Here is a 27,398-nt window from a genome sequence, read left to right on the forward strand (position 1 = left end):
TGTTAACATGTACTTTTATTATCAGTAAGTATCATGTTAACAGGTAGTTTTATTGTCTGTAAGTATTATGTTAACAGGTAGTTTTATTATCTGTAAGTATTATGTTAACAGGTACTTTTATTATCTGTAAGTATCATGTTAACTGGTACTTTTATTATCTGTAAGTATCATGATAACAGGGACTTTTATTATCTGTAAGTCTCATGTTAGCAGGTACTTTTATTATCTGTAAGTATTATGTTAACAGGTACTTTTATTATCTGTAAGTATTATGTGAACAGGGACTTTTATTATCTGTTAGTATTATGTAAACAGGTACTTTTGTTATTTGTAAGTATAATGTGAACAGGTACTTTTATTATCTGTAAGTATTATGTTAACAGGTACTTTTGTTATCTGTAAGTATAATGTGAACAGGTACTTTTATTATCTGTAAGTATTATGTGAACAGGGACTATTAATATCTGTAAGTATTATGTTTACATGTACTTTTATTATCTGTAAGTATTATGTTAACAGGTACTTTTGTTATCTGTAAGTATAATGTGAACAGGTACTTTTATTATCTGTAAGTATTATGTGAACAGGGACTATTAATATCTGTAAGTATTATGTTAACATGTACTTTTATTATCTGTAAGTATTATGTGAACATGGTACTTTTATTATCTGTAAGTATTAGGTGAACAGGGACTTTTATTATCTGTAAGTATTATGTTAACAGGTACTATTATTATCTGTAGGTATTATGTTAACAGGTACTTTTATTATCTGTAAGTATTATGTTAACAGGTGCTTTTATTATCTGAAAGCATTATGTTAACAGGTACTTTTATTATCTGTAAGTATTATGTTAGCAGGTACTTTTATTATCTGTAAGTATTATGTGAACAGGGACTTTATTATCTGTAAGTATCATGTTAACAGGGACTTTTATTATCTGTAAGTATTATGTTAACAGGCACTATTATTATCTGTAAGTATCATGTTAACATGTACTTTTATTATCTGTAAGTATCATGTTAACAGGGACTTTTAATATCTGTAAGTATTATGTTAACAGGTACTTTTATTATCTGTAAGGAATTATGTTAACACGTACTTTTATTATCTGAAAGCATTTTGTTAACAGGTACTTTTGTTATCTGTAAGTATCATGTGAACAGGTACTTTTATTATCTGTAAGTATTATGTTAACAGGTACTTTTATTATCTGTAAGTATTATGTTAACAGGTACTTTTATTATCTGTAAGTATTATGTTAACAGGTACTTTTAATATCTGTACGTATCATGTTAACAGGTACTTTTATTATCTGTAAATATTATGTTAACAGGTACTTGTATTATTTGTAAGTATTATGTGAACAGAGACTTTTATTATCTGTAAGTAATATGTTAACAGGTACTTTTACTATTTGTAAGTATCATGTTAACATGTACTTTTATTATCAGTAAGTATCATGTTAACAGGTAGTTTTATTGTCTGTAAGTATTATGTTAACAGGTAGTTTTATTATCTGTAAGTATTATGTTAACAGGTACTTTTATTATCTGTAAATATCATGTTAACAGGTACTTTTATTATCTGTAAGTATCATGATAACAGGGACTTTTATTATCTGTAAGTCTCATGTTAGCAGGTACTTTTATTATCTGTAAGTATTATGTTAACAGGTACTTTTATTATCTGTAAGTATTATGTGAACAGGGACTTTTATTATCTGTAAGTATTATGTTAACAGGTACTTTTGTTATTTGTAAGTATAATGTGAACAGGTACTTTTATTATCTGTAAGTATTATGTTAACAGGTACTTTTGTTATCTGTAAGTATAATGTGAACAGGTACTTTTATTATCTGTAAGTATTATGTGAACAGGGACTATTAATATCTGTAAGTATTATGTTAACATGTACTTTTATTATCTGTAAGTATTATGTTAACAGGTACTTTTGTTGTCTGTAAGTATAATGTGAACAGGTACTTTTATTATCTGTAAGTATTATGTGAACAGGGACTATTAATATCTGTAAGTATTATGTTAACATGTACTTTTATTATCTGTAAGTATTATGTGAACAGGTACTTTTATTATCTGTAAGTATTAGGTGAACAGGGACTTTTATTATCTGTAAGTATTATGTTAACAGGTACTATTATTATCTGTACGTATTATGTTAACAGGTACTTTTATTATCTGTAAGTATTATGTTAACAGGTGCTTTTATTATCTGAAAGCATTATGTTAACAGGTACTTTTATTATCTGTAAGTATTATGTTAGCAGGTACTTTTATTATCTGTAAGTATCATGTTAACAGGTACTTTATTATCTGTAAGTATCATGTTAACAGGGACTTTTATTATCTGTAAGTATTATGTTAACAGGCACTTTTATTATCTGTAAGTATCATGTTAACATGTACTTTTATTATCTGTAAGTATCATGTTAACAGGGACTTTTAATATCTGTAAGTATTATGTTAACAGGTTTTTTTATTATCTGTAAGTATCATGTTAACAGGTACTTTTATTATCTGTAAGTATTATGTGAACAGGGACTTTAATTATTTGTAAGTATTATGTGAACATGGACATTTACTATCTGTAAATATCATGTTAACAGGTACTTTTACTATCTGTAAGTATCATGTTAACAGGTACTTTTATTATCTGTAAGTATTATGTTAACAGGTACTTTTATTATCTGTTAGTATCATGTTAACAGGGATTTTATTATCTGTAAGTATTATGTTAACTGGTACTTTTATTATCTTTAAGTATCATGTTAACAGGTACTTTTATTATCTGTAAGTATTAGGTGAACAGGGACTTTTATTATCTGTAAGTATTATTTTAACAGGTACTTTTATTATCTGTAAGTATCATGTTAACAGGGACTTTTACTATCTGTAAGTATCATGTTAACAGGGACTTTTACTATCTGTAAGTATTATGTTAACAGGTACTTTTATTATCTGTAAGTATCATGTTAACAGGTACTTTTATTATCTGTAAGTATTATGTTAACAGTTACTTTTATTATCTGTAAGTATTATGTTAACAGGTACTTTTATTATCTGTAAGCATTATGCTAACAGGTACTTTTGTTTTCTGTAAGTATCATGTGAACAGGTACTTTTATTATCTGTAAGTATTAGGTGAACAGGGACTTTTATTATATGTAAGTATTATGTTAACAGGTACTTTTATTATCTGTAAGTATTATGTTAACAGGTACTTTTATTATCTGTAAGTATTATGTTAACAGGGACTTTTTACATAAAGTAAATGAAAAAGACCCCAAAGAAGTTCATGACTTCTGGGGAAGCATGCACAGATGGTTGTCTGTCTGGGGAAGCATGTACAGATGGTTGTCTGCCTGGGGAAGCATGCACAGATGGTTTTCTGCCTGGGGAAGCATGCACAGATGGTTGTCTGCCTGGGGAAGCATGCACACATGGTTGTGTGGAGGAGGAGTCATGCACAGATGGTTGTCTGCCCGGGGAAGCATGCACAGATGGTTGTCTGCCTGGGGAAGCATGCACAGATGGTTGTGTGCCTGGGGAAGAGAGAGAGGTGGAGAGAGAGAGGTGGAGAGAGAGAGGTGGAGAGAGAAGGAGGTAGAGAGAGGGAGGTGGAGAGAGGGAGTTGGAGAGAGGGAGGTGGAAAGAGAGGGAGGTGGAGAGAGAAGGAGGTGGAGAGAAAGGGAGGTGGAGAGAGGGAGATGGTGGAGAGAGGGAGTTGGAGATAGAGAGGTGAAGAGAGAGGTGGAAAGAGATGGAGGTGTGGAGAGGGAGGGGGGGAGAGAGAGGTGGAGAGAGAGGGAGGTGGAGAGAGAGGTGGATAGAGGGAGTTGGAGAGAAAGAGGTGGAAAGAGGGGGAGGTGGAGAGAGGGAGGTGTGGATATTGCGGTGGAGAGAGGGTGGTGGAGAGAGGGAAGTGGAGAGAGAGGGATGAGTGGAGAGGGAGGTGGGGAGAGACAGTTGGAGAGAGAGAGGTAGAGAGAGAGGGAGGTAGAGAGAGAGGGGGGTGGAGAGGGAGGTGGAGAGGGAGAGTGACCCTGGGGATAAGCGGCACACGGCAGTTTAAAACTGATTAGATAATATCAATATGGCACCCTATTCCAGTTCCAGCCTCTCTGTGCGTCCAATATGGCACCCTATTCCAGTTCCAGCCTCTCTGTGCGTCCAATATGGCACCCTATTCCAGTTCCAGCCTCTCTGTGCGTCCAATATGGCACCCTATTCCTTATATAGTGTCATTTTCATGAGGACCCATAGGACTCTGGTCAAAAGTGGTCCTCTATGTAGGTCCCCCGTGTAGCTCAGTTGGTAGAGCATGGCTTTTGCAACGCCAGGGTTGTGGGTTCGATTCCCACGGGGGGCCAGTATGAAAAAAGAAAATGTATACACTCACTAACTGTAAGTCGCTCTGGGAATCTGTAGCTCAATTGGTAGAGCATGGCGCTGGTAATGCCAGGGTAGTGGGTTTGATCCCCTGGACCACCCATACGTAAAAATATAAAAATATATTATTATAAGAGCGTCTGCTAAATGACAAAAAATGTAAAAAATGCAATAGGGTTCCATTTGGGACACAGGCCAGGGGTCTCTGCTCTCTCTGGCTGCTGTGTCTGTCTCCCAGACCTGGGATTATTTAGACTGACGTTGTGGTGCCAAGGTCCATATCCGTTTACTGTAGCCAACCTAGCCAGACAGGACACACACACATGAAGCTAGTGCTAATGTAAGGGTTACAGTATGCAAATGGACTTTGCATGAGTCATTTGCTCAAAGGGCTCTAAATTACAACCAGATATGAGAACAGATTTCAAACTGAATGCTTAAGTAAATACTGATTTGGGTGACTTTAAATTGTGCATACTCCAAACCTCTCTATTGTCTTCTATTTCATAGAGTTAGAATGACTTATTCCAATTCTATGTTCTACTGAACTTCTCAGAGTTCTAGTGGTTATACTGAATGACCCACATTAGATCTAGCAGAAAAGCGGTGGTATGCTATCTGTGCCACATGGCTGCATCCTCTAGCATTGCCTCGTGAGCCACCAGGAACGCTCTCTGGGCCCATACCCAGGCTGCGTTGAATGCCACGTGGGCTTATTCAGTGGGCCTCAGCCCTAAGGGCCCAGCCACACAGCCAGACAACCACAAATACAGCTTATTACCTGGGATGGGGCTGGAGAAATGTAACAACTCTCATCAAAAACGTCTAAGCATCAAAGAGCAGACCTTTAATCTTCCAAGCGCCTTCATACCTGCCGTTCCCTTTGTCTCCTCCCCCTTTATGAGTTAACCCTTTAGTGTCCTTGCTCTCTACACACCTTATGGACAGGTGGTACAGAGTGCAGACTCTTCAGTAGGTAAAGACCCCAGACTCTTCCACCCCATCCTTTAGTGTTTTCCTGTGCTGCTACTATGCCACTGAGTGCATGAGTCAGTCATTCTGTTTTTATACTAGCGATGTGTAGCGAAGGCCTGAGCAGCAACGTGACAAGGAAAGCCATCTGAATCCTACTTGCTGCAGTGCATTCCATGGAACATAATTGCTAGTGCAAATCGATGTACATTCATTTTGTGACTGTATAATTCTCTTGTAAATGGTTACGTTGGTTTTCATTAGCGTTGAACTTGACAATGATTTGTGTGTCTGTGTGTGTCTGATCTTGGAGCGAAAACCTCTCAAACATATCTTTGGATTCTCACAGCAAGGTCAGAGAAGGAACCTGTCCCTCAGATATGTTGTTTATTGTCAATGCAATTTCATGGAATGTGAAAGGAGTTAACTAACCTGTTAAAATGTCACATGTACAGTACGTTACATTAGCAACATGTTATTTACCATCCAGCCAGGGTAAAAACCTTTCTATCAACACCGACTGCTACTTTGAGAGCTTTTAACAAGTTCCAAGTTTGTGAAATGCTTTACATAATAGCTTTGAAATGATTGTTTCAATATTTATCTTTGCAGACGCTAGATTCAAATAGAAAGCCTGTAGATTTCATCTTCTCTTGACAACATTTAAAGGATCTGATTTATTAATTTAATCAATCAGTTTAATGTAAAATATAAACATATTTCCATTTTATAACAATCCATAATTGCCATTATCACAATGAAGACGACATGGTGTACAAACAATTTATTTATGAAATAAGATCATCTCTTTTAAGTGGAACACTTACAAATAATGGTTTTAGAAAATGTAAATCTAACAACAAACGAATACCAGATTTGTTTTTACATGTGTGCATTGCCAAATCCCTCAGAAAATATAACAAAGCTAGTTACTAATAATGAAAAACTAAAATTGACAACAATTAATGCTATGCAGACTGATGACAACTAAAAAGCTATACATTGCAAATATCCTTGATCCATATAATTCAACCAAAAGTTACAAGAAACATTTTTACTTGATTTTTGAATAGATTCTAGAATGGCTTTCATCTGGTTAAATGTTTCACTCATTCAAAACAGAAAGTTCTCTTCTCATGACCATCTGTTTCAACGTTGACACGTGAACAACACATTTACTTTGACATAAAGTCAAGTTTTCATTGTGTCCCATTGAAATGCTCCCTGTCACACCAGGCATACACACTCAAACCTCAGACCATCAGCTGTCAAGGTCAAGGATGCTGTGAACCATTAACATAATAATCACTGTCGCTCTCTCACACATACTACTACTACATCTAACCCCAAACATGACACTCCTACCATTACGTCAATGTAGCACTCTTACATCATGCGCACTACCTCAACACTTAAGGCTATGTTCCAATGTCCATACTAGCATACTACTTAGAATGCATGCACAATATATTGCTTGATTCTGTCTAAGTGGGATGCTAGAGGGGTATTGGAATAGAGCGTCATAACGAACCCAAACTACAACTACTACAACCTCTTCTTGAAACCACTGCATTGTTTTGAGTGACGATAGGGCCTCTCTTGGGAATTTGGTGAACATATCAATCAAGTAATACATGACATAACACTGCATAGTGCACAAACTTTGTGATAGTCTATTTTATCTTGATGTTTGAGACATTTTGATGTTGATATCCAACGATTTTTCTGTTGTACTTCAATTGTGAAATTTCGTCAGTGTAAACAAATAAATAAATTATTTACAATCTCTAACAAACAAAACAAGACATAAACTCACGATAATAATTTACAGAAGAAATTATAGTACAAACTTAGTATAAACATCCCAAAGTACTTTAAAATGCTATAAAACGGTCTCACGGTCAACCTTTTTAGAGTTTGACAAACATTTTAAACGGGCAACTGAAGACCCTTAGTTCAGGATGGCATAAGAAACAATAGAAAATATAACTTTGTTTAAGTTAGCAACGTACATCAGTGTGCTTTGATATCAACTAAGAGTTTGGCAGATATTTGGCAGTTAATATTACATTTGATCACATTTTTCACTGCATGGCTGAAGCTGCTGAGGTCAATACAGAGACCTTTAGTTGCTGGGCCACCTAGACGCCTTTACCGTACAGCCTCAAGTTGCTCTCTATTCCAGCACGAATATCAATATTTATTGAGTAACAATCATTTTATATTTACTTTTGTTAATGTAAAGCTGTAGAAAGTTAGGAGAAAAATTGGAGTAAAGCACAAAAGTGGTTGTTCAAAGAATCCCTATAATATGTTGTCAACATCAGTTACTTAGTTTTTTTCATCGCCAAGGCCTTTTTCATTTGTCCACTTGTCATCTGTTTTCACTTCTCAAGGAAATGTCTTTTCACATAAGGCACTCAGGAAAAACTGTAAAGGGCTATGGCTGCCCTTCAATGGAAAGTTAGAGGCAAAAATACTTTGGAGGGGTGAAGCTGAAGCTCCATTTTATTGGTTGAAATGACAAACTAATCAGCAATAGGCTGGTGATCAGGTTATGAGGTTTAGTGTCTTTAGCCATTTGAAGTTTTCACATCCAATGCTGTTCAGTTATCTAGATAAAAAAGGAGAAAAAGTATGATTATTTAGAACAACAAAGCAAAGGAATAACATACATTCCGTATGTAGATGAAGTCTAGATACAGTAACAGCTGTATACCTACACAGTATGGTTCTGGGAATGTAGAACACTAAATACAGCAACAGGTGGAGCATTGGGTGTATCATTCAGTAAAGACACACACACACACACACACACACACACACACACACACACACACACACAATAGTCTAAGCGTCTAAGTCATTGGAACCAGGCAAGGTGTCAAGCAGAAACAAAAGTGTGACTGGTGTTTTCTTTTTTACAAAGCGTGATTTACAGCCGACACAAAACAGAGACCTCTTTATGATTGTTACCTGATGGACAACACAGTTGGAAACACCAGCTCATCTGAGTATTGGAAAAGATTTAGAAGGTTTTAACAACACTTTTGTTTTCCCCTTCAGCTGCATTTTGTCTCCCAAAAAGGAGAGATCTCTCACCAACCAACCATTCAAGACAGCACAAACAGATCTGGGACCAAGCTAGAACGGTGCTCGCTACAGGACTCACCTCTGCACTCGTATTTGAGATCGGAGAAGAAGACCAGTTCCTGGGAGAACACAAACAGGCCTAACCGTCCTCCAGCAAACGTCTTGTCGTACACTGGTCCTGAGTCTGCCAAGATCTGTTTCCCTTCATAAACCACAACCCTACAAAACACAACAAGACAATACATTAATGATTGAAAATGATCACTTGGAGTGCTGAACATTTAGATAAAACACACTATGGACAAAACACCCTGGATAACAGCTTAGCATATAGTATATAATTTGTGCTTCACAAAAAGTATTTTCAGACTGTTACTGAGGAAAGAGCGATGGGTGTGATTGACTGGATTCAATCCTAGGTCACCTACATGCCACAAGACTGTTTTAGCCCACTGAGCTAAAGCCTAGGCATTAGGCTGGACCTGCTCACCTGATGAAACCAGTCTTGGGTCTGTGGATGAGGTGCCACCTGTAGGCTGTGTAATCCTTCCAGCCAATGTTTTTTGGGTCGTGCCAAAGAGTGCGCACCTGTGGACAACAGAGAAGGAGAAAAAGGAATTACTAAAGATCAGCTTTAATATTGCAGATAGATTGTAACTTCCATCAATGTAATTGTCTGCATCACTTCCAATCCCCCATATGTTGTTTTCTCTTGCAAATATATATATATATATATATATATATACTTATACAGTGGGGAAAAAAGTATTTAGTCAGCCACCAATTGTGCAAGTTCTCCCACTTAAAAAGATGAGAGAGGCCTGTAATTTTCATCATGGGTACACGTCAACTATGACTGACAAAATGAGATTTTTTTTCCAGAAAATCACATTGTAGGATTTTTAATGAATTTATTTGCAAATTATGGTGGAAAATAAGTATTTGGTCAATAACAAAAGTTTCTCAATACTTTGTTATATACCCTTTGTTGGCAATGACACAGGTCAAACGTTTTCTGTAAGTCTTCACAAGGTTTTCACACACTGTTGCTGGTATTTTGGCCCATTCCTCCATGCAGATCTCCTCTAGAGCAGTGATGTTTTGGGGCTGTCGATGGGGAAACACTGACTTTCAACTCCCTCCAAAGATTTTCTATGGGGTTGCGATCTGGAGACTGGCTAGGCCACTCCAGGACCTTGAAATGCTTCTTACGAAGCCACTCCTTCGTTGCCCGGGCGGTGTGTTTGGGATCATTGTCATGCTGAAAGACCCAGCCACGTTTCATCTTCAATGCCCTTGCTGATGGAAGGAGGTTTTCACTCAAAATCTCACGATACATGGCCCCATTCATTCTTTCCTTTACACGGATCAGTCGTCCTGGTCCCTTTGCAGAAAAACAGCCCCAAAGCATGATGTTTCCACCCCCATGCTTCACAGTAGGTATGGTGTTCTTTGGATGCAACTCAGCATTCTTTGTCCTCCAAACACGACGAGTTGAGTTTTTACCAAAAAGTTATATTTTGGTTTCATCTGACCATATGACATTCTCCCAATCCTCTTCTGGATCATCCAAATGCACTCTAGCAAACTTCAGACGGGCCTGGACATGTACTGGCTTAAGCAGGGGGACACGTCTGGCACTGCAGGATTTGAGTCCCTGGCGGCGTAGTGTGTTACTGATGGTAGGCTTTGTTACTTTGGTCCCAGCTCTCTGCAGGTCATTCACTAGGTCCCCCCGTGTGGTTCTGGGATTTTTGCTCACCGTTCTTGTGATCATTTTGACCCCACAGGTTGAGATCTTGCGTGGAGCCCCAGATCGAGGGAGATTATCAGTGGTCTTGTATGTCTTCCATTTCCTAATAATTGCTCCCACAGTTGATTTCTTCAAACCAAGCTGCTTACCTATTGCAGATTCAGTCTTCCCAGCCTGGTGCAGGTCTACATTTTTGTTTCTGGTGTCCTTTGACAGCTCTTTGGTCTTGGCCATAGTGGAGTTTGAAGTGTGACTGTTTGAGGTTGTGGACAGGTGTCTTTTATACTGATAACAAGTTCAAACAGGTGCCATTAATACAGGTAACGAGTGGAGGACAGAGGAGCCTCTTAAAGAAGAAGTTACAGGTCTGTGAGAGCCAGAAATCTTGCTTGTTTGTAGGTGACCAAATACTTATTTTCCACCATAATTTGCAAATAAATTCATTAAAAATCCTACAATGTGATTTTCTGGAGAAAAAAAATCTCAATTTGTCTGTCATAGTTGACGTGTACATATTTTGAAAATTACAGGCCTCTCTCATCTTTTTAAGTGGGAGAACTTGCACAATTGGTGGCTGACTAAATACTTGTTTTCCCCACTGTATATATATATATATATATATACATACATACATACATATACATACATACACATAAATACATATAAATACATATACATATATATACATATCCTTTAAAAAAATATATTTCCCTTTATTACTTTCCAACCCCACCACCCCTTCCCTAATTGGAGTAAACTAGTGAACAACAACGCTTAGGCCTCTACTTCCAGCTTATACATACTATATACATTTTATCGACACTTTGGATGACTTAGCTGTGTCAGGGTGAGTGGCCACTTTGGATCTTAGCGTACCTGATCTTTAGTGTTGCCTGTGTGCCACAGGGCGTTTCTCAGGTTCTCCCCTGTGCCTGTGGTTGAATTGACCACCTTCAGGGAGACACCAGAGATACCGAAGGCCTTGGAGGGTTTGTCTTCCCAGTAGGTCTGAGTGATCTGCTTCCACATCACCACGTAGAAGCGGCCGCTCGACTGGTAGCCGAACACGAAACCAGCGTAGTCGTCATCCCGGTCCGTGTTCACATAGAACGTACCACTGAAGTCCACGGCGTTGAACTCATCAAAGCCTAGGATGGTGGAACAGAAAATGTGAATATTAAGGATGGTTGGTGGGACACATACATTTGAATAATACTTCTGCTCATTGTGCGATTCATAGATAATGGAAGTAGTTTGACATCTTGCATATGGAAACATCTCAGATCTAAATGATCCTACAACTGTATAGGGTTGCAACTTCTCCTTTTTTTGAGGATTCAGGATTCAGGAGGATATAAGAAGGCAGGGAATCCTTCAACTGGGATTTCTGAAATATCAGTGAACTCTGGGAAAGTTTCTGGAATATTGCTACCCTACAAGGGAATACACTAACGGTAGCTAACTCCGTTCCGTCCATATGTGGGCAACCGCGGCATTCAAACGAGGCTGCAATGAAAACGAATGGGACTGTAGCGACTGTGGTGGCATCAAAATCCGGGGTGTGAACTAGGTTTCGATTCAGCGTTGATTGACATGGTAATGGACCAATAGTATTGGAGAAAAGTTGAAAAAAACTGACCCCGCTGACGCTGTACGCTAAAGTGTGACATGTCACGGCGTAACATACGACACGCATTATTCAACTCATTCTGTGCCGTACAGCCTCTTTCCACCAGGTGTAGCGCTTCTCTCGCAGATTACAAACAAGAAATGCTCAATGGTGAGTGTAATGGTGAGTGTAAAGTTAATTACTCGTGAGTTCATCAATTGTTAATTCAATCAATTACTGCGAGCCATCATGACTCTCAAAAGCCATGACATCCACAGTTTAATTGTGAAGATAAATTTAGCGCCGCCCTAAAAACCCGATTCAAATTTGACACAAACCTTCAAATAGGTATGTAATGAGACATTATATAAACTCTTTATAGTGTTTTATTTACATGTTAGAGGTGATAAGTTGGACAAATTGGGTGAAAAAAGCTGGTTCCCCACACGACACATCTCCCCCTTTCACTATGACGCAGTAGCTTTCACTTCCCCACCCGCCATTTTATAAAGACCCGGCGGAGCTCCATTGCTTTCTTCAATCATGCAGAGACGGGCAGCATGAAGGTCTCGTCATTGATTTTGGTGGAAAGGGGAGAAATTATGCTTTACAATGGTATTCATATTACAGTTGACCTGGAAGTATTACGTTTTTGGGGCACTAAAATAAGGTCAAATGTACGGAGCAGCGCGATGTACAAAAGTGCGTTAGCTAACGTTACATGACCAGATGTATGTGGACACCTGCTTGAAGAACATCTCATTCCAAACTCATGGGCATTAATATGCAGTTGGTCCCCCCTTTGCTGCTATAACAGCCTCCACTCTTCTGGGAAGGCTTTCCACTAGATGTTGGAACATTGCCGCAGGGACTTGCTTCCATTCAGCCACAAGAGCATTAGTGAGGTCGGGCACTGATGTTGGGCGATTAGACCTGGCTCGCAATCGGCATTCCAATTCATCCCAAAGGTGTTCGATGGGGTTGGGTCAGGGCTCTGTGCAGGCCAGTCAAGTTCTTCCACACCAATCTTGACAAACCATTTCTGTATTGGCCTCGCTTTGTTCACAGGGGCATTGTCATGCTGAAACAGGAAAGGGCCTTCCCCAAACAATTGCCACAAAGTTGGAAGCACAGAATTGTCTAGAATGTCATTGTATGCTGTAGCGTTAGGATTTCCCTTCACTGGAACTAAGGGGCCTAGCCCGAACCATGAAAAACAGCCCCAGACCATTATTCCTCCTCCACCAAACTTTACAGCTGGCACTATTCATTGGGGCAGGTAGCGTTCTCCTGGCATCCGCCAAACCCAGATTCATCCGTCGGACTGCCAGATGGTGAAGCGTGATTCATCACTCCAGAGAACGCGTTTCCACTGCTCCAGAGTCCAATGGCGGAGCGCTTTACACCACTCCAGCCGACGCTTGGCATTGAGCATGGTGATCTTAGGCTTGTGGAAACATTTAATGTAGCTCCTGACAAACAGTTATTGTGATGACGTTGCTTCCAGAAGCAGTTTGGAGATCGGTAGTGAGTGCTGCAACTGAGGACAGACGATATTCACGCGCTTCGCGCTTCAGTACTCGGCGTTCCCGTTCTGTGAGCTTGTGTGGCCTTACATTTCGCGGCTGAGTCGTTGTTGCTCCTAGACGTTTCCACTTCACAATAACAGCACTTACAGTTGACCGGGGCTGCTCTCTCAGGGCAGAAATTTGACTAACTGACTTGTTGGAAAGGTGGCATCCTATAACGGAGTCACGTTGAAAGTAACTGAGCTCTTCAGTAAGGCCATTCTACTGCCAATGTTTGTCTATGGAGATTGCATGGCTGTGTGCTTGATTTTATACACCTGTCAGCAACGGGTGTGGCTGAAATAGCCGAATCCACTAATTTGATGGGGTGTCCACATACTTTAATGTACACTACATATACTAAAGTATCTGAGGTAAGGTTGTCCTGCTCTACTCACCCACTGTGATGCCAGGGTCAGAGTTGACAATCTACACATCTCTTAACTGTAGTGAATTAAATATCTCTAATTTATCTCTAATAATTACATATTTTACGGCAGTATAGGGACTACATATTGAGGTTATGTCCTACTCACCAACAGCGATGCCTGGGTCAGAGTTGACGGTCTGCACCAGCTCCTTGCCCTGATGCCTAACCACCCAGTTGGGGTCGATCTGCGTGGTTCCTTTGGGGTCCAGGTGCACCATCTGAAACTTCCGGAAGTTTGTGACGCTGATGGCGTTGTTCTCAGGACACACGTCAAGGATGTCCGGGATGTTGTCGTTGTCAAAGTCGTCTTTGCAGGCGTCGCCTCTACCGTCGCCTGTTGATAAAATAATACAATATGTTGGGTTAAAATACAGAGGCCTAGCGTGAGAACTTTGTCAAAGACTATGGTTGAAACGGGTCAAAATCCATAATATATGCAGTCCATCTTTGGTTGTTGCTCTCCTATTCCCTTTTAATGGAAGGTTTTATTTGTTTATTATTTGCAACCCCATTAGCTTTTGCAGAAGCAGAAGCAACTCTTCCTGGGGTCCACGATTGGTAAAGAACGATCCATGTTAACCTGTAACTTTACCTCAATGTCCATCATTTCTGGCGACTACAGTAGGCCTATATAACTCTCTAGTCTCCGCACTATCAGTAATGTTGCAACATTCCCACCCCAGGCAGACTTTTCATTCAGTCTACTAAGTTTTCATAAAAGAATGGAACAGAAAATAATCGCAATTCCTTCCCAAGAACCTGTAGCTTTTAATACTGCATGTCCGTCAAGTCCAATAAGGAGTCTCAGCCATCTCTGCATGCCGTGACAACTTCCATTGATACATGTAACTATCTCAGAGGCCATAGTCTATTAGAAACAGACGAGCTGTAAAGCCTGTTTCCTCATCTTTCTCCTCTACTTGATTCTATCAAATAAACACGTTCTGATGTGAAGAGGATGAAGGGATCTGGCACACTCTCTTTCTCCCTCTCTCTGTTTCTCCCTCTCCCTCTCCCTCTTCCTCCATCTTTTCCCTCCCTCCCTCCCTCCCTCTCCCCCCTCTCTGCACAGACTGTTTCAGGTTAAAGCCAACAAAACAAATTCCAGGTAACCCTGCATGATTAAATTGAAATTGGGCACTGTGGATTAATCGAGAGCAAGCGAGCCCAGATGCCCCCTTCGGAATGAAAACTTCCTGTCCTAGCCTCTGGGCGGCTAGCTGCCGCATGATGACCTCATGGGTTCCAGCTCTGCACAATGAAGTCATACGCTAATGACATCATTAACACTGACCCAGAAATACTCATTTTTGTTAACCCTTTCCTGTCTGACTCACCCACCCACCATACTTGCACAATAAAACAGCGGGAGCATTCAACAGTGTGCGGATATGTTATATATTTTTTCATCCATTTTTGTACCCTGCACCTGCAAGTTACTGGATGTGCGTATACTATTCTAAACCTCTACCATACTTCACTGTATACCTGCCATTTTGTAGAGAGAGGGGAAATAGAACATGGCATATTGAACTGTAAAAATATGAGTGAAAAAGGAAGGTGATAAAAGGCATCTCTTGTGTGTTTATGGTGGACAGGTACAGGTTTCCCTGGTGCAGGGTTAGGGTTAGGGTTCCCTGGTGCAGGGTTAGGGTTAGGGTTCCCTGGTGCAGGGTTAGGGTTAGGGTTCCCTGGTGCAGGGTTAGGGTTAGGGCTCCCTGGTGCAGGGTTAGGGTTAGGGTTCCCTGGTGCAGGGTTAGGGTTAGGGTTCCCTGGTGCAGGGTTAGGGTTAGGGCTCCCTGGTGCAGGGTTAGGGTTAGGGTTCCCTGGTGCAGGGTTAGGGTTAGGGTTCCCTGGTGCAGGGTTAGGGTTAGGGCTCCCTGGTGCAGGGTTAGGGTTCCCTGGTGCAGGGTTAGTGTTCCCCGGTGCAGGGTTTCCCAGTGCAGGGTTAGGGTTAGGTTTCCCTGGTGCAGGGTTAGTGTTCCCCGGTGCAGGGTTTCCCAGTGCAGGGTTAGGGTTAGGTTTCCCTGGTGCAGGGTTAGGGTTCCCCAGTGCAGGGTTAGGGTTAGGTTTCCCTGGTGCAGGGTTAGGGTTCCCCAGTGCAGGGTTAGGGTTAGGTTTCCCTGGTGCAGGGTTAGGGTTCCCCAGTGCAGGGTTAGGGTTAGGTTTCCTGGTGCAGGGTTAGGGTTAGGGTTCCCTGGTGCAGGGTTAGGGTTCCCTGGTGCAGGGTTAGGGTTAGGGTTCCCTGGTGCAGGGTTAGTGTTCCCCGGTGCAGGGTTTCCCAGTGCAGGGTTAGGGTTAGGTTTCCCTGGTGCAGGGTTAGGGTTCCCCAGTGCAGGGTTAGGGTTAGGTTTCCCTGGTGCAGGGTTAGGGTTAGGGTTCCCTGGTGCAGGGTTAGTGTTCCCTGGTGCAGGGTTAGGGTTCCCCAGTGCAGGGTTAGGGTTAGGTTTCCCTGGTGCAGGGTTAGGGTTAGGGTTCCCTGGTGCAGGGTTAGTGTTCCCTGGTGCAGGGTTAGGGTTCCCCAGTGCAGGGTTAGGGTTAGGTTTCCCTGGTGCAGGGTTAGGGTTAGGGTTCCCTGGTGCAGGGTTAGGGTTCCCTGGTGCAGGGTTAGGGTTAGGGTTCCCTGGTGCAGGGTTAGGGTTAGGGCTCCCTGGTGCAGGGTTAGGGTTAGGGTTCCCTGGTGCAGGGTTAGGGTTAGGGTTCCCTGGTGCAGGGTTAGGGTTAGGGCTCCCTGGTGCAGGGTTAGGGTTAGGGTTCCCTGGTGCAGGGTTTCCCAGTGCAGGGTTAGGGTTAGGTTTCCCTGGTGCAGGGTTAGTGTTCCCCGGTGCAGGGTTTCCCAGTGCAGGGTTAGGGTTAGGTTTCCCTGGTGCAGGGTTAGGGTTCCCCAGTGCAGGGTTAGGGTTAGGTTTCCCTGGTGCAGGGTTAGGGTTCCCCAGTGCAGGGTTAGGGTTAGGTTTCCCTGGTGCAGGGTTAGGGTTCCCCAGTGCAGGGTTAGGGTTAGGTTTCCCTGGTGCAGGGTTAGGGTTAGGGTTCCCTGGTGCAGGGTTAGGGTTCCCTGGTGCAGGGTTAGGGTTAGGGTTCCCTGGTGCAGGGTTAGTGTTCCCCGGTGCAGGGTTTCCCAGTGCAGGGTTAGGGTTAGGTTTCCCTGGTGCAGGGTTAGGGTTCCCCAGTGCAGGGTTAGGGTTAGGTTTCCCTGGTGCAGGGTTAGGGTTAGGGTTCCCTGGTGCAGGGTTAGTGTTCCCTGGTGCAGGGTTAGGGTTCCCCAGTGCAGGGTTAGGGTTAGGTTTCCCTGGTGCAGGGTTAGGGTTAGGGTTCCCTGGTGCAGGGTTAGGGTTCCCTGGTGCAGGGTTAGGGTTAGGGTTCCCTGGTGCAGGGTTAGGGTTCCCTGGTGCAGGGTTAGGGTTCCCCAGTGCAGGGTTAGGGTTCCTTGGTCCAGGGTTAGGGTTCCCAGGTGCATGAGTGTAAAAAAGTTCTGCTTTGTGTTTAATGGTGGACAGGTGCAGGGAATCCTCAAAGGGAGATTCCTGTATCACAAGCAGTGGTCTGTGTGATTATAGATATTATCTCTACTATATAGGGCTATTACAGAATCAACCTATAGCTAGTGGCTACTAATTCAGACAGCTACAGTCACAGCATTATTCAAAGGTGTGAGGGTATTCAACATGCTAATGCATGGTGTGTGTGTGTGTGTGTGTGTGTGTGTGTGTGTGTGTGTCTGTTTGTGTGTGTGTGTGTGTGTGTGTGTGTGTGCGAGTACGCATACGTCCATGCACATGTGTTTTCCTCCTTACCGTCAGAGTCCAGTTGATCTTTGTTGGGCGTCAATCTACAGTTGTCCCTATCGTCAGGGATACCGTCATTGTCATCGTCGAAGTCACAGGCGTCCCCTTTGCCGTCCTTATCGTGGTCTGCCTGATTGGAGTTGGCCACGTAAGGACAGTTGTCCAGGTTGTTCTGGTGACCGTCTTCATCAATGTCCTGGTTGTTGTCACACTGGTCTCCTACAAGGTCATTGTCTGTGTCAGCCTGTTAGAGAGGAGAGGGGAGGAGAGGGTTACAGGTCATTGTCTGTGTCAGCCTGTTAGAGAGGAGAGGGTTACAGGTCATTGTCTGTGTCAACCTGTTAGAGAGGAGAGGGTTACAGGTCATTGTCTGTGTCAACCTGTTAGAGAGGAAACGGTTACAGGTCATTGTCTGTGTCAACCTGTTAGAGAGGAGAGGGTTACAGGTCATTGTCTGTGTCAACCTGTTAGAGAGGAAACGGTTAGAGGTCATTGTCTGTGTCAACCTGTTAGAGAGGAGAGGGTTACAGGTCATTGTCTGTGTCAACCTGTTAGAGAGGAGAATAGAGGGTTACAGGTCATTGTCTGTGTCAGTCTGTAAGAGAGGAGAAGGGAGGAGAGGTTACAGTTACCAGCTTCATTTTCAAAACGTTTTCCAGAAATCCCAGTTGGAAGATTCCTGGAATGAGGAATAAGGAGGGAGCGAATCCTCCAACTACAACTGGTATTTCTGGGAATTTTGGGAACATTTCTGGAATTTAGCAACCCTAATAGCAATGGGTTAGCTTTTGTAATTACACAAGTATGTGTAATAGGGACTGTTCCTTTTCCCTACCTGGTCAGGGTTGTGTAGCAGAGGACAGTTGTCACACTGGTCACCCACTCTATCCATGTCAGTGTCCTTCTGGTCATTGTTGTACACGTACGGACAGTTGTCTTGCTCGTTTGGGATTTCTAAAGGAAAGGGGAAATGCACAATGAAATGGACAATTGACAAGTGCAGAGGTAATATTGTGTGTGCAGGACTTATCTTGAGTCATAATCTTAGATATTTGCTTGCCTGTGCTTGCATGTGGCATATCACATTCCGTGCAATATAAGTAGCTAATGCTAATCAATCACTTGATAGTTGAGGGTGGAAAGATGAATCGCAAATCTGCCAGCTAGTCATTCCTTTGCATGATTTACTATCCCGCATATAATCCATTAAATATTTTCTTAGTACCCATTAACTATCTGTTAAAGGGATACTTCGGGATTTTGGCAATGATGCCCTTTATCTAGTTCCCCAGAGTCAGATGAACTCGTGGATACCATTATTATGTCTCTGTGTCCAGTATGAAAGAAGCTAGAGGTAGTTTCACAAGCCAATGCTAACTAGCGTTAGCACAATGACTAGCATGCTAGCAGATACCCATAGACGAACAGCCATTGCGCTAACACTAGTTAGCAATTGCGCTAGCGCTAGTTATCAACTTCCTTCAAAACGCACACAGAGACATTAAAATGCTATCAACGAGTTCATCTGACTCTGGGGAAGGAGATCAATTATCAGTTTAAAGTATCCCTTTAAATAATATATTAGAGGCATATAAAAGTTAAGAGTTGAAGGAGCCTTTCCCTAATCTCACAGCATATGACTATAATATAACGGCTATGCATATTCTTTACTAATTTGGTCAGTAATAACTAGTACCATCTCCATCAATGTCGACAGCGCATGCGTCTCCTTCGCCGTTGTGGTCGGTGTCAATCTGGGCAGGGTTGTGTTCGTAGGGGCAGTTATCACAACGGTCACCCACATCATCTTTATCAAAGTCAAACTGTCTGGGGTTGTACAGGAGAGGACAGTTGTCCTGAGAAGAGAGAGCAGCATAATGTATTATTAGAGCGTCCATTTCTTGGAGAGGGCATTTGATTTCCTATTGAATTCATCTAAATACCCTGATGAAGGCATTTGCCCAAATGCATTGGTTTTACCAATAAAACATTGACCTTTGAAGCAAACTTCCATTGTCTTACCAAGACCTTAAAGGTCCAACGCAGCCGTTTTTTTCTCAATATCAAATCATTTCTGGGTAACAATCAAGTACCTAACTGTGATTGTTTTCAATTAAAATCTTTGAAAATAAACAAAAAAAGCTTCTTAGCAAAGAGCAATTTCTCAAGCAAGAATTTTGCTAGGAGTGTCTGGGAGTGGTCTGAGTGAGGGGCCTAATTGGAGGAGCCTAATGGGAGGGATATGTAACCTGAAAACTAGCTAGGTTTGAAACTCTCTTTGTTATTGGTCTATTAACTTATACCACCTGGTGATATCGTCAGGCAGGCCAAAACTCCACCCATGCAAAACAAGCTGAAATTTCAGGTGATCTTTTCAAACAGCTCTTGCACTAAAAGGGCATCATCATAATTTTCACTATTTCACACTATTATTCCAACCTCATTGTGTGGAAATATATATATAAAAACACAGGACAATAACGTTTTGGACTTCACAGGGCCTTTAAAAAAGGTATCCTACTCTCTCATCCACGATTCCATCGTTGTCATCATCCTTGTCACAAGCATCTCCCTGGCCGTCGTTGTCAAAGTCCTCTTGTCCAGAGTTAGGCAGGTTGGGGCAGTTATCCTGTTAAAGATTGATAAAGAAATCGAAACTTTTTTTAGAAATAGCCACAGGAAGAACTATCAACGAGTGACATACTGTAAGATTGGAAAATGTGGAAAATCTGCAGGTCTGGTATTGAGGATGAAAGTTAAAAGGACAGTTTCCTGGACCTAGATTAAGCCTAGTCCTAGACTAAAGTGCATGCTCAATGGAAAATCTCAATTGAAACTCATTTTTATTCCAGGACTAGTCCAGGAAGGTCTAGGCTTAATCGGGGACTATGGACTAGGCTTAATCTGGGTCCAGGAAACATAAAGTTAGGGTCTGTTACCTTCCTGCAGTGATAGCTGGCGTTGGCGCCACACACCAGGTTCTGATTGGGCCATCCGTCTAGGTCAGAGTCCTCTCCACAGATGAAGCCATCCCCGGCATAGCCTATCCTACATTCACACTTATACATGGGGTCACTGAAGTGGCTAAGGTAGATACACTCAGCTGAACGGTGACAGCTGTGGGTCTTGTCTTTGCAGGGGTTCTCTGGCTCGCAGACCTGGAGAGATTGAGATAGAGATGAGATAGAGAGAAAGAGAGCAGCCTAAGAACAGCACTTAGCCATGGTATATTAGCCATATACCACACCCCCTCTGACCTTACTGCTTAAATAAAACATTTTGTTTTGTCTAATTTGACATATTTTCATTTCCTAAGTAAGAGCATGGTAAAAGTTCAGTAAATCAGGGTCTCAATCCCATCGTGAAGTGTATTCTCAAATGTTATGTCTTGTTATGTGATGTCATGTTATGTGATGTTATGTCATGTGATGTCATGTCATGTCTTGTCATGTTATGTGATGTTATGTCATGTGATGTCTTGTGATGTTATGTGATGTTATGTGATGTTATGTGATGTTATGTCATGTCTTGTCATGTTATGTCATGCCATATGTGAGGGCTGTACTTCTGAACATATATGCCCCCTGCTCTGCTATGCCCCCTGTGCCCTGTGGATTATGATACAGTGTATTGTGTAGCTACAGCAAGAGAACACTGTTATATCTCTATGGCTACAGCTATCCATCTATAGGATGTGAGTGGATGCCACTCCATGAGCTCATACCATAACGTTACAACAGTGTTGCGTGATGACCAATAAGAATACATTGATTTATTTCATCAGCTCTGGGAAACAGAGGCGCTCAATGCCAGCTATGAGACAATTCCCTTTCCTCTTCCCTAAAATCAATTTGTACAATGTTATCCTCGGATCAGAGCTGGCCCAGTTTTTAAAGACCAGTGACATAGCAGTGATTCACTAGATCTGTTATGCAAAGTTAGGGAAGAGCAGATATTGGTTCAAATACTATTTGAGATTATTCAAATACTTTGAGTGTTTGCTTTTGCCTGTCTGGAGTGCCAGATAGGCGGGGTTTGTAGTGTTGTGACTATTCTATTGGTTCCATTGTGCCAGGCAAGCTCAATCAAGCCCTGATAGTATTTTAAATTGTTTCAAATAGTATTTGAACACAGGTCTATTGGATAGCAGAGTTGTGTTGCTAAATGATTAAACTTCCCAACAGTTATTACAGTTTTAAAGGAGAAACAATGTATTTATACCACAACAGATGTGGTGCCAGTAGCTGATGACCTAACAGAAAATCATTAAAAAGTCATAAATTATATTTGTGGTTATAGTGGAAACAGAGTGCTAACACAGACACCATCAAACACACAAAGACATTACTTTGTAAAGTTCCACACATTTTATAGCTCTCATACCAACTACCACCTCTACTAATACTGTAAACCTAGCCTCATACTACCTCTACTAATACTGTAAAACCAAGCCTCATACCAACTCTACTAATACTGTAAACCAAGCCTCATACCACCTCTACTAATACTGGAAACCAAGCCTCATACCACCTCTACTAATACTGGAAACCAAGCCTCATACCACCTCTACTAATACTGTAAACCAAGCCTCATACCACCTCTACTAATACTGTAAAACCAAGCCTCATACCACCTCTACTAATACTGGAAACCAAGCCTCATACCACCTCTACTAATACTGGAAACCAAGCCTGATACCACCTCTACTAATACTGGAAACCAAGCCTGATACCACCTCTACTAATACTTTAAACCAAGCCTCATACCACCTCTACTAATACTTTAAACCAAGCCTCATACCACCTCTACTAATACTGGAAACCAAGCCTCATACCACCTCTACTAATACTGTAAACCAAGCCTCATACCACCTCTACTAATACTGTAAACCAAGCCTCATACCACCTACCACCTCCACTAATACTGTAGATCAAGCCACTTACCATCTCCACTAATACTGTAAACCAAGCCTCAAACCACCTATCACCTCTACTAATACTGTAAACCAAGCCTCATACCACCTCGACTAATACTGTAAACCAAGCCTCATACCACCTCGACTAATACTGTAAACCAAGCCTCATACCAACTACCACCTCTACTAATACTGTAAACCAAGCCTCATACCACCTACCACCTCCACTAATACTGTAAACCAAGCCTCAAACCACCTATCACCTCTACTAATACTGTAAACCAAGCCTCATACCACCTCGACTAATACTGTAAACCAAGCCTCATACCACCTCGACTAATACTGTAAACCAAGCCTCATACCAACTACCACCTCTACTAATACTGTAAACCAAGCCTCATACCACCTACAACCTCTAATACTGTAAACCAAGCCTCATAACACCTCCAGTAATACTGTAAACCAAACCTCATACCACTTACCACCTCTACCAGTGGAGGCTCCTCAGAGGAGGAAGGGGAGGACCATCCTCCACAGTGAATAGAAAATTAAGTAAAACATTGAAAAAGTTATCCTTTTAGATAAAACTATTCTAAATATATTCACTTCTCCAAATAACTGATTAAAACACACTGTTTTGCAATGAAGGATACCAAGCCTCATACCACCTCTACTAATACTGGAAACCAAGCCTGATACCACCTCTACTAATACTTTAAACCAAGCCTCATACCACCTCTACTAATACTGGAAACCAAGCCTCATACCACCTCTACTAATACTGGAAACCAAGCCTGATACCACCTCTACTAATACTTTAAACCAAACCTCATACCACCTCTACTAATACTTTAAACCAAGCCTCATACCACCTCTACTAATACTGGAAACCAAGCTTCATACCACCTCTACTAATACTGTAAACCAAGCCTCACACACCTCTACTAATAATGGATACCAAGCCTCATACCACCTCTACTAATACTGTAAACCAAGCCTCATACCACCTCTACTAATACTGTAAACCAAGTCTCATACCACCTCTACTAATACTGTAAACCAAGCCTCATATCACCTACCACCTTTACTAATACTGTAAATCAAGCCTCATATCACCTACCACCTCCACGAATACTGTAAACCAAGCCTCATAACACCTACCACCTCCACTAATACTGTAAACCAAGCCTCATACCACCTCTACTAATACTGTAAACCAAGCCTCATACCACCTACAACCTCTACTAATACTGTAAAGCAAGCCTCATACCACCTCGACTAATACTGTAAACCAAGCCTCATACCAACTACCACCTCTACTAATACTGTAAAGCAAGCCTCATACCACCTCTACTAATACTGGAAACCAAGCCTCATACCACCTCGACTAATACTGTAAACCAAGCCTCATACCACCTCTACTAATACTGTAAACCAAGCCTCATACCACCTACAACCTCTACTAATACTGTAAAGCAAGCCTCATACCACCTCGACTAATACTGTAAACCAAGCCTCATACCAACTACCACCTCTACTAATACTGTAAACCAAGCCTCATACCACCTACAACCTCTACTAATACTGTAAACCAAGCCTCATACTACCTCCAGTAATACTGTAAACCAAACCTCATACCACTTACCACCTCTACCAGTGGAGGCTCCTCAGAGGAGGAAGGGGAGGACCATCCTCCACAGTGAATAAAAAATAAAAAATAAACTAAAACATTGAAAAAGTTATCCTTTTAGATAAAACTATACTATACATATTCACGTCACCAAATAACTGATTAAAACACACTGTTTTGCAATGAAGGTCTACAGTAGCCTCAACAGCACTCTGTAGGGTAGCACCATGGAGTAGCCGGAGGACAGCTAGCTTAAGTCCTCCTCTTGGTACATTGACCTCAATACAAAACCTAGGAGGCTCTTGGTTCTCACCCCCTTCCATAAACGTACTCAGTAATTATGACAACTTCCGGAAGGATGTCCTCCAACCTATCAGAGCTCTCGCAGCATGAACTGACATGTTGTCCAACCCAATCAAAGGATCAGATAATTAATCTAGTACTGAAAGCATAAGCTACAGCTAGCTAGCACTGCAGTGCATAAAATAAGGTGAGTAGTTGACTCAAAGAGAAAGACAATAGTTGAACAGTTTTGAACAAATTAATTTATTCAAAAATGAAGGAGAAGCAAGAGGGAGAGAGAGAGACAGAGAGAGAGATTTTGTCCTTTTTTTTCACTTTCAGTTTCACTTACTTAGCTAGCAAATGCAGCTGGCTAGTTTAATTCTCAAACACCCGGCTCAAATAGAGGGATGCTATGTTAGCTAGCTGGCTATGACTATCCAACACGACACTGGAACTCTTCCAAGTCAAGGTAAGCTTTTGGTTTGATTAATTTATTGCCACCGGGGCCCGCCGGTCTAACTGCTTACTGACTATACACTGTAACGTTACTGCATGATTGTAGCGGGTTTTCTAACGCATTAGTTATATTAGCTATGTTGACTAGGACTTTACTTTAGCTAATATGGGGACAACGATGTAGGCTGTGTGTAGTGGTTATGACATGGTTTGGCTTGGAAAGGGATTTTCGCCTGGTCACATACAGCTGATGTGTTGTTCTTTGAAGTCCACAAACGAAGGGAAAAGGTGAGAGGAGTAGAGTGCATTGAGGCGTACAAAGTGAAGTGGCTACCATGAAAGTGAACTGTGTTTATGCGTGATCAGGGGTGTATTCATTCTGCCGATTCTGTTGAAAAACGTTTCTTAAACGGAAGCAAACAAAACGGGGATAAAAATACCTGAATTTGTCCAATAGAAACTCTTGTTTGCAACTGTTGGACTAATGATTACACCCTAGATAAGCTAGATGCAGGCAAGAGTGTGCAAGGCGGTATTGAATGTGTCACTGTCTGTCCATGTGTCACTGTCTGTCATCTCAAATGTTTATCTCGACCTACGTTGTAAACTTAATGCTTCTTGACAGTGTCATAAAGTGTATTTTCTTAGTCCAAGTAATGTGACACAGAATGGTCATAATGCTTCATGACAGTGTATTAAAGTGTATTTTCTACAACTTATTTTAAATATTTTGAAAAAACATGACTGTAAAGAATTCCTTACAACAACAACAAAGGATTTAAGAAACAAACTTCTTGGCAGGGAATTTTTTTGGGGAATAAATGTGGGTTTTGACACTATTATGTAGATGTCATAACCAGCCATAAAATAACGCAATATATGTCACAAAAGGTGTAACTATATGGGTCATGACAGTGTTACGACCATATTATGACAGGTTATGACAAGTTATGTCTGCTGTTATGACATGATTATGACCGTGTCAAGTAATACAAATAAAATATGTTTGCTATTAGCTTCATAACTCTTCTATCCTCCTTCCCCTTCTATCTCTCCTGATACGGGGTCAAGGTGTGTCATATTCATGTATGGTGGCCTGGAGGCCTCCCTTAGAGCAGAGTGCACACACATATTCCAAAAATGAGGAATCACCTTGGCTGGCTACAATACTATCAGACCTAAATATTGGGAGCATACGGCGCGTAACTTTGAACTGCCAATTCAGACAGCTCTACAGCTATAGGGGCTTTTACTTTCCCTAGATAGTATCTTTGAGGTAGGTTTTATGTCTGCGTGCGTCAAGCGTCTGTGTGTACGCGTCTAAGGCTGCGTTTACACAGGCGGTCCAATTCTGATCTTTTACCCGTAATTGGGCTGCCTGTGTAAACGCTGCCTAAAGAATACACTAGGTCTAAAACCGATGTAGAGTGGCACAGACGTACCTGTTTGTTCTTGCTGGCGGCCTCCACCCCCACACCGAAGGGCTGCTTTCCCTTGTAGCGGGGTGGGCAGGCCAGACAGTGGAACCCTGGGTCTGTGTTGACGCAACGCGATGCTCCACCAGCTTTAAAGCAGACATCTGAGACCATGTCACACTGAGGAGGAAGAGGATCAGATCAAATCAAATCAATCAATCAATCAAATTGATCTATCAGAGCCCACATCACACTGAGGAGGAAGAGGATCAGATCAAATCAATCAATCAATCAAATTGATCTATTAGAGCCCACGTCACACTGAGGAGGAAGAGGATCAGATCAAATCAATCAATCAATCAAATTGATCTATCAGAGCCCACGTCACACTGTGGAGGAAGAGGATCAGATCAAATCAATCAATCAATCAAATTGATCTATCAGAGCCCACTTCACACTGTGGAGGAAGAGGATCAGATCAAATCAATCAATCAATCAATCAATCAATCGATCTATCAGAGCCCATGTCACACTGAGGAGGAAGAGGATCAGAAGTAGGGTCAGATTATAATAGGGTAACAGGGCATGAATATGAATGAGTTCAGGATGAACTAATGGTTAGGGTTAGGCATAGCCTGGGGATCTACACTATGATTAGAGCTAAGGTTAAGGTTAGGGTTAACCTAACCATTAGTTAAAGTATCTAACTTGTGTAACCTTCTTTAACCCTAAATTACCTCGTTGATATCTTCACAGTGGGTGCCGTTGCCACGGAAACCAAGGGGGCAGGGTCCACACTCCCAGGATCCGTCAGAGGCGCTGTTACAGTCCACTCCTCCAAAGCATGGGTTAGACAGACAGCCATCTGACAGGGAACAATAAAACATGGGTTAGACAGACAGCCATCTGACAGGGAACAATAAAACATGGGTTAGACAGACAGCTGTCTGACAGGGATTAGCATGGGTTAGACAGACAGCCTTCTGACAGGGAACAATAAAACATGGGTTAGACAGACAGCCATCTGACAGGGAACAATAAAACATGGGTTAGACAGACAGCTGTCTGACAGGGATT

The 27,398-nt window shown here is 41.7% G+C and overlaps 1 protein-coding gene across 2 annotated transcripts in view; it reads right to left on the reverse strand.

Annotated features, from left to right (window-relative positions):
• Nucleotides 1-6,149: 6,149 nt before the first annotated feature.
• Nucleotides 6,150-27,398, reverse strand: part of LOC121554908 (thrombospondin-2-like) — a 46,917-nt gene continuing 25,668 nt past the window's right edge. The window contains exons 11-23 of one of the 2 annotated variants that reach the window (XM_041868647.2): nt 27,059-27,186; nt 26,349-26,501; nt 20,560-20,778; nt 20,142-20,249; nt 19,317-19,476; nt 18,456-18,574; nt 17,630-17,864; nt 13,942-14,169; nt 11,105-11,376; nt 8,966-9,063; nt 8,555-8,694; nt 8,359-8,392; nt 6,150-7,996 (exon numbers count right to left, since the gene is read on the reverse strand). In XM_041868647.2, coding sequence (XP_041724581.1) covers nt 7,993-7,996; nt 8,359-8,392; nt 8,555-8,694; nt 8,966-9,063; nt 11,105-11,376; nt 13,942-14,169; nt 17,630-17,864; nt 18,456-18,574; nt 19,317-19,476; nt 20,142-20,249; nt 20,560-20,778; nt 26,349-26,501; nt 27,059-27,186 — 1,898 coding nt within the window. In that variant the 3' untranslated portion in view covers nt 6,150-7,992. The remainder of the gene's footprint in view (nt 7,997-8,358; nt 8,393-8,554; nt 8,695-8,965; nt 9,064-11,104; nt 11,377-13,941; nt 14,170-17,629; nt 17,865-18,455; nt 18,575-19,316; nt 19,477-20,141; nt 20,250-20,559; nt 20,779-26,348; nt 26,502-27,058; nt 27,187-27,398) is intronic. The other variant, XM_041868729.2, reaches the window with a different exon arrangement.

The sequence above is a fragment of the Coregonus clupeaformis genome, chromosome 1, assembly GCF_020615455.1.
Source record: "Coregonus clupeaformis isolate EN_2021a chromosome 1, ASM2061545v1, whole genome shotgun sequence".
In the NCBI taxonomy this organism is placed as follows: domain Eukaryota; kingdom Metazoa; phylum Chordata; class Actinopteri; order Salmoniformes; family Salmonidae; genus Coregonus; species Coregonus clupeaformis.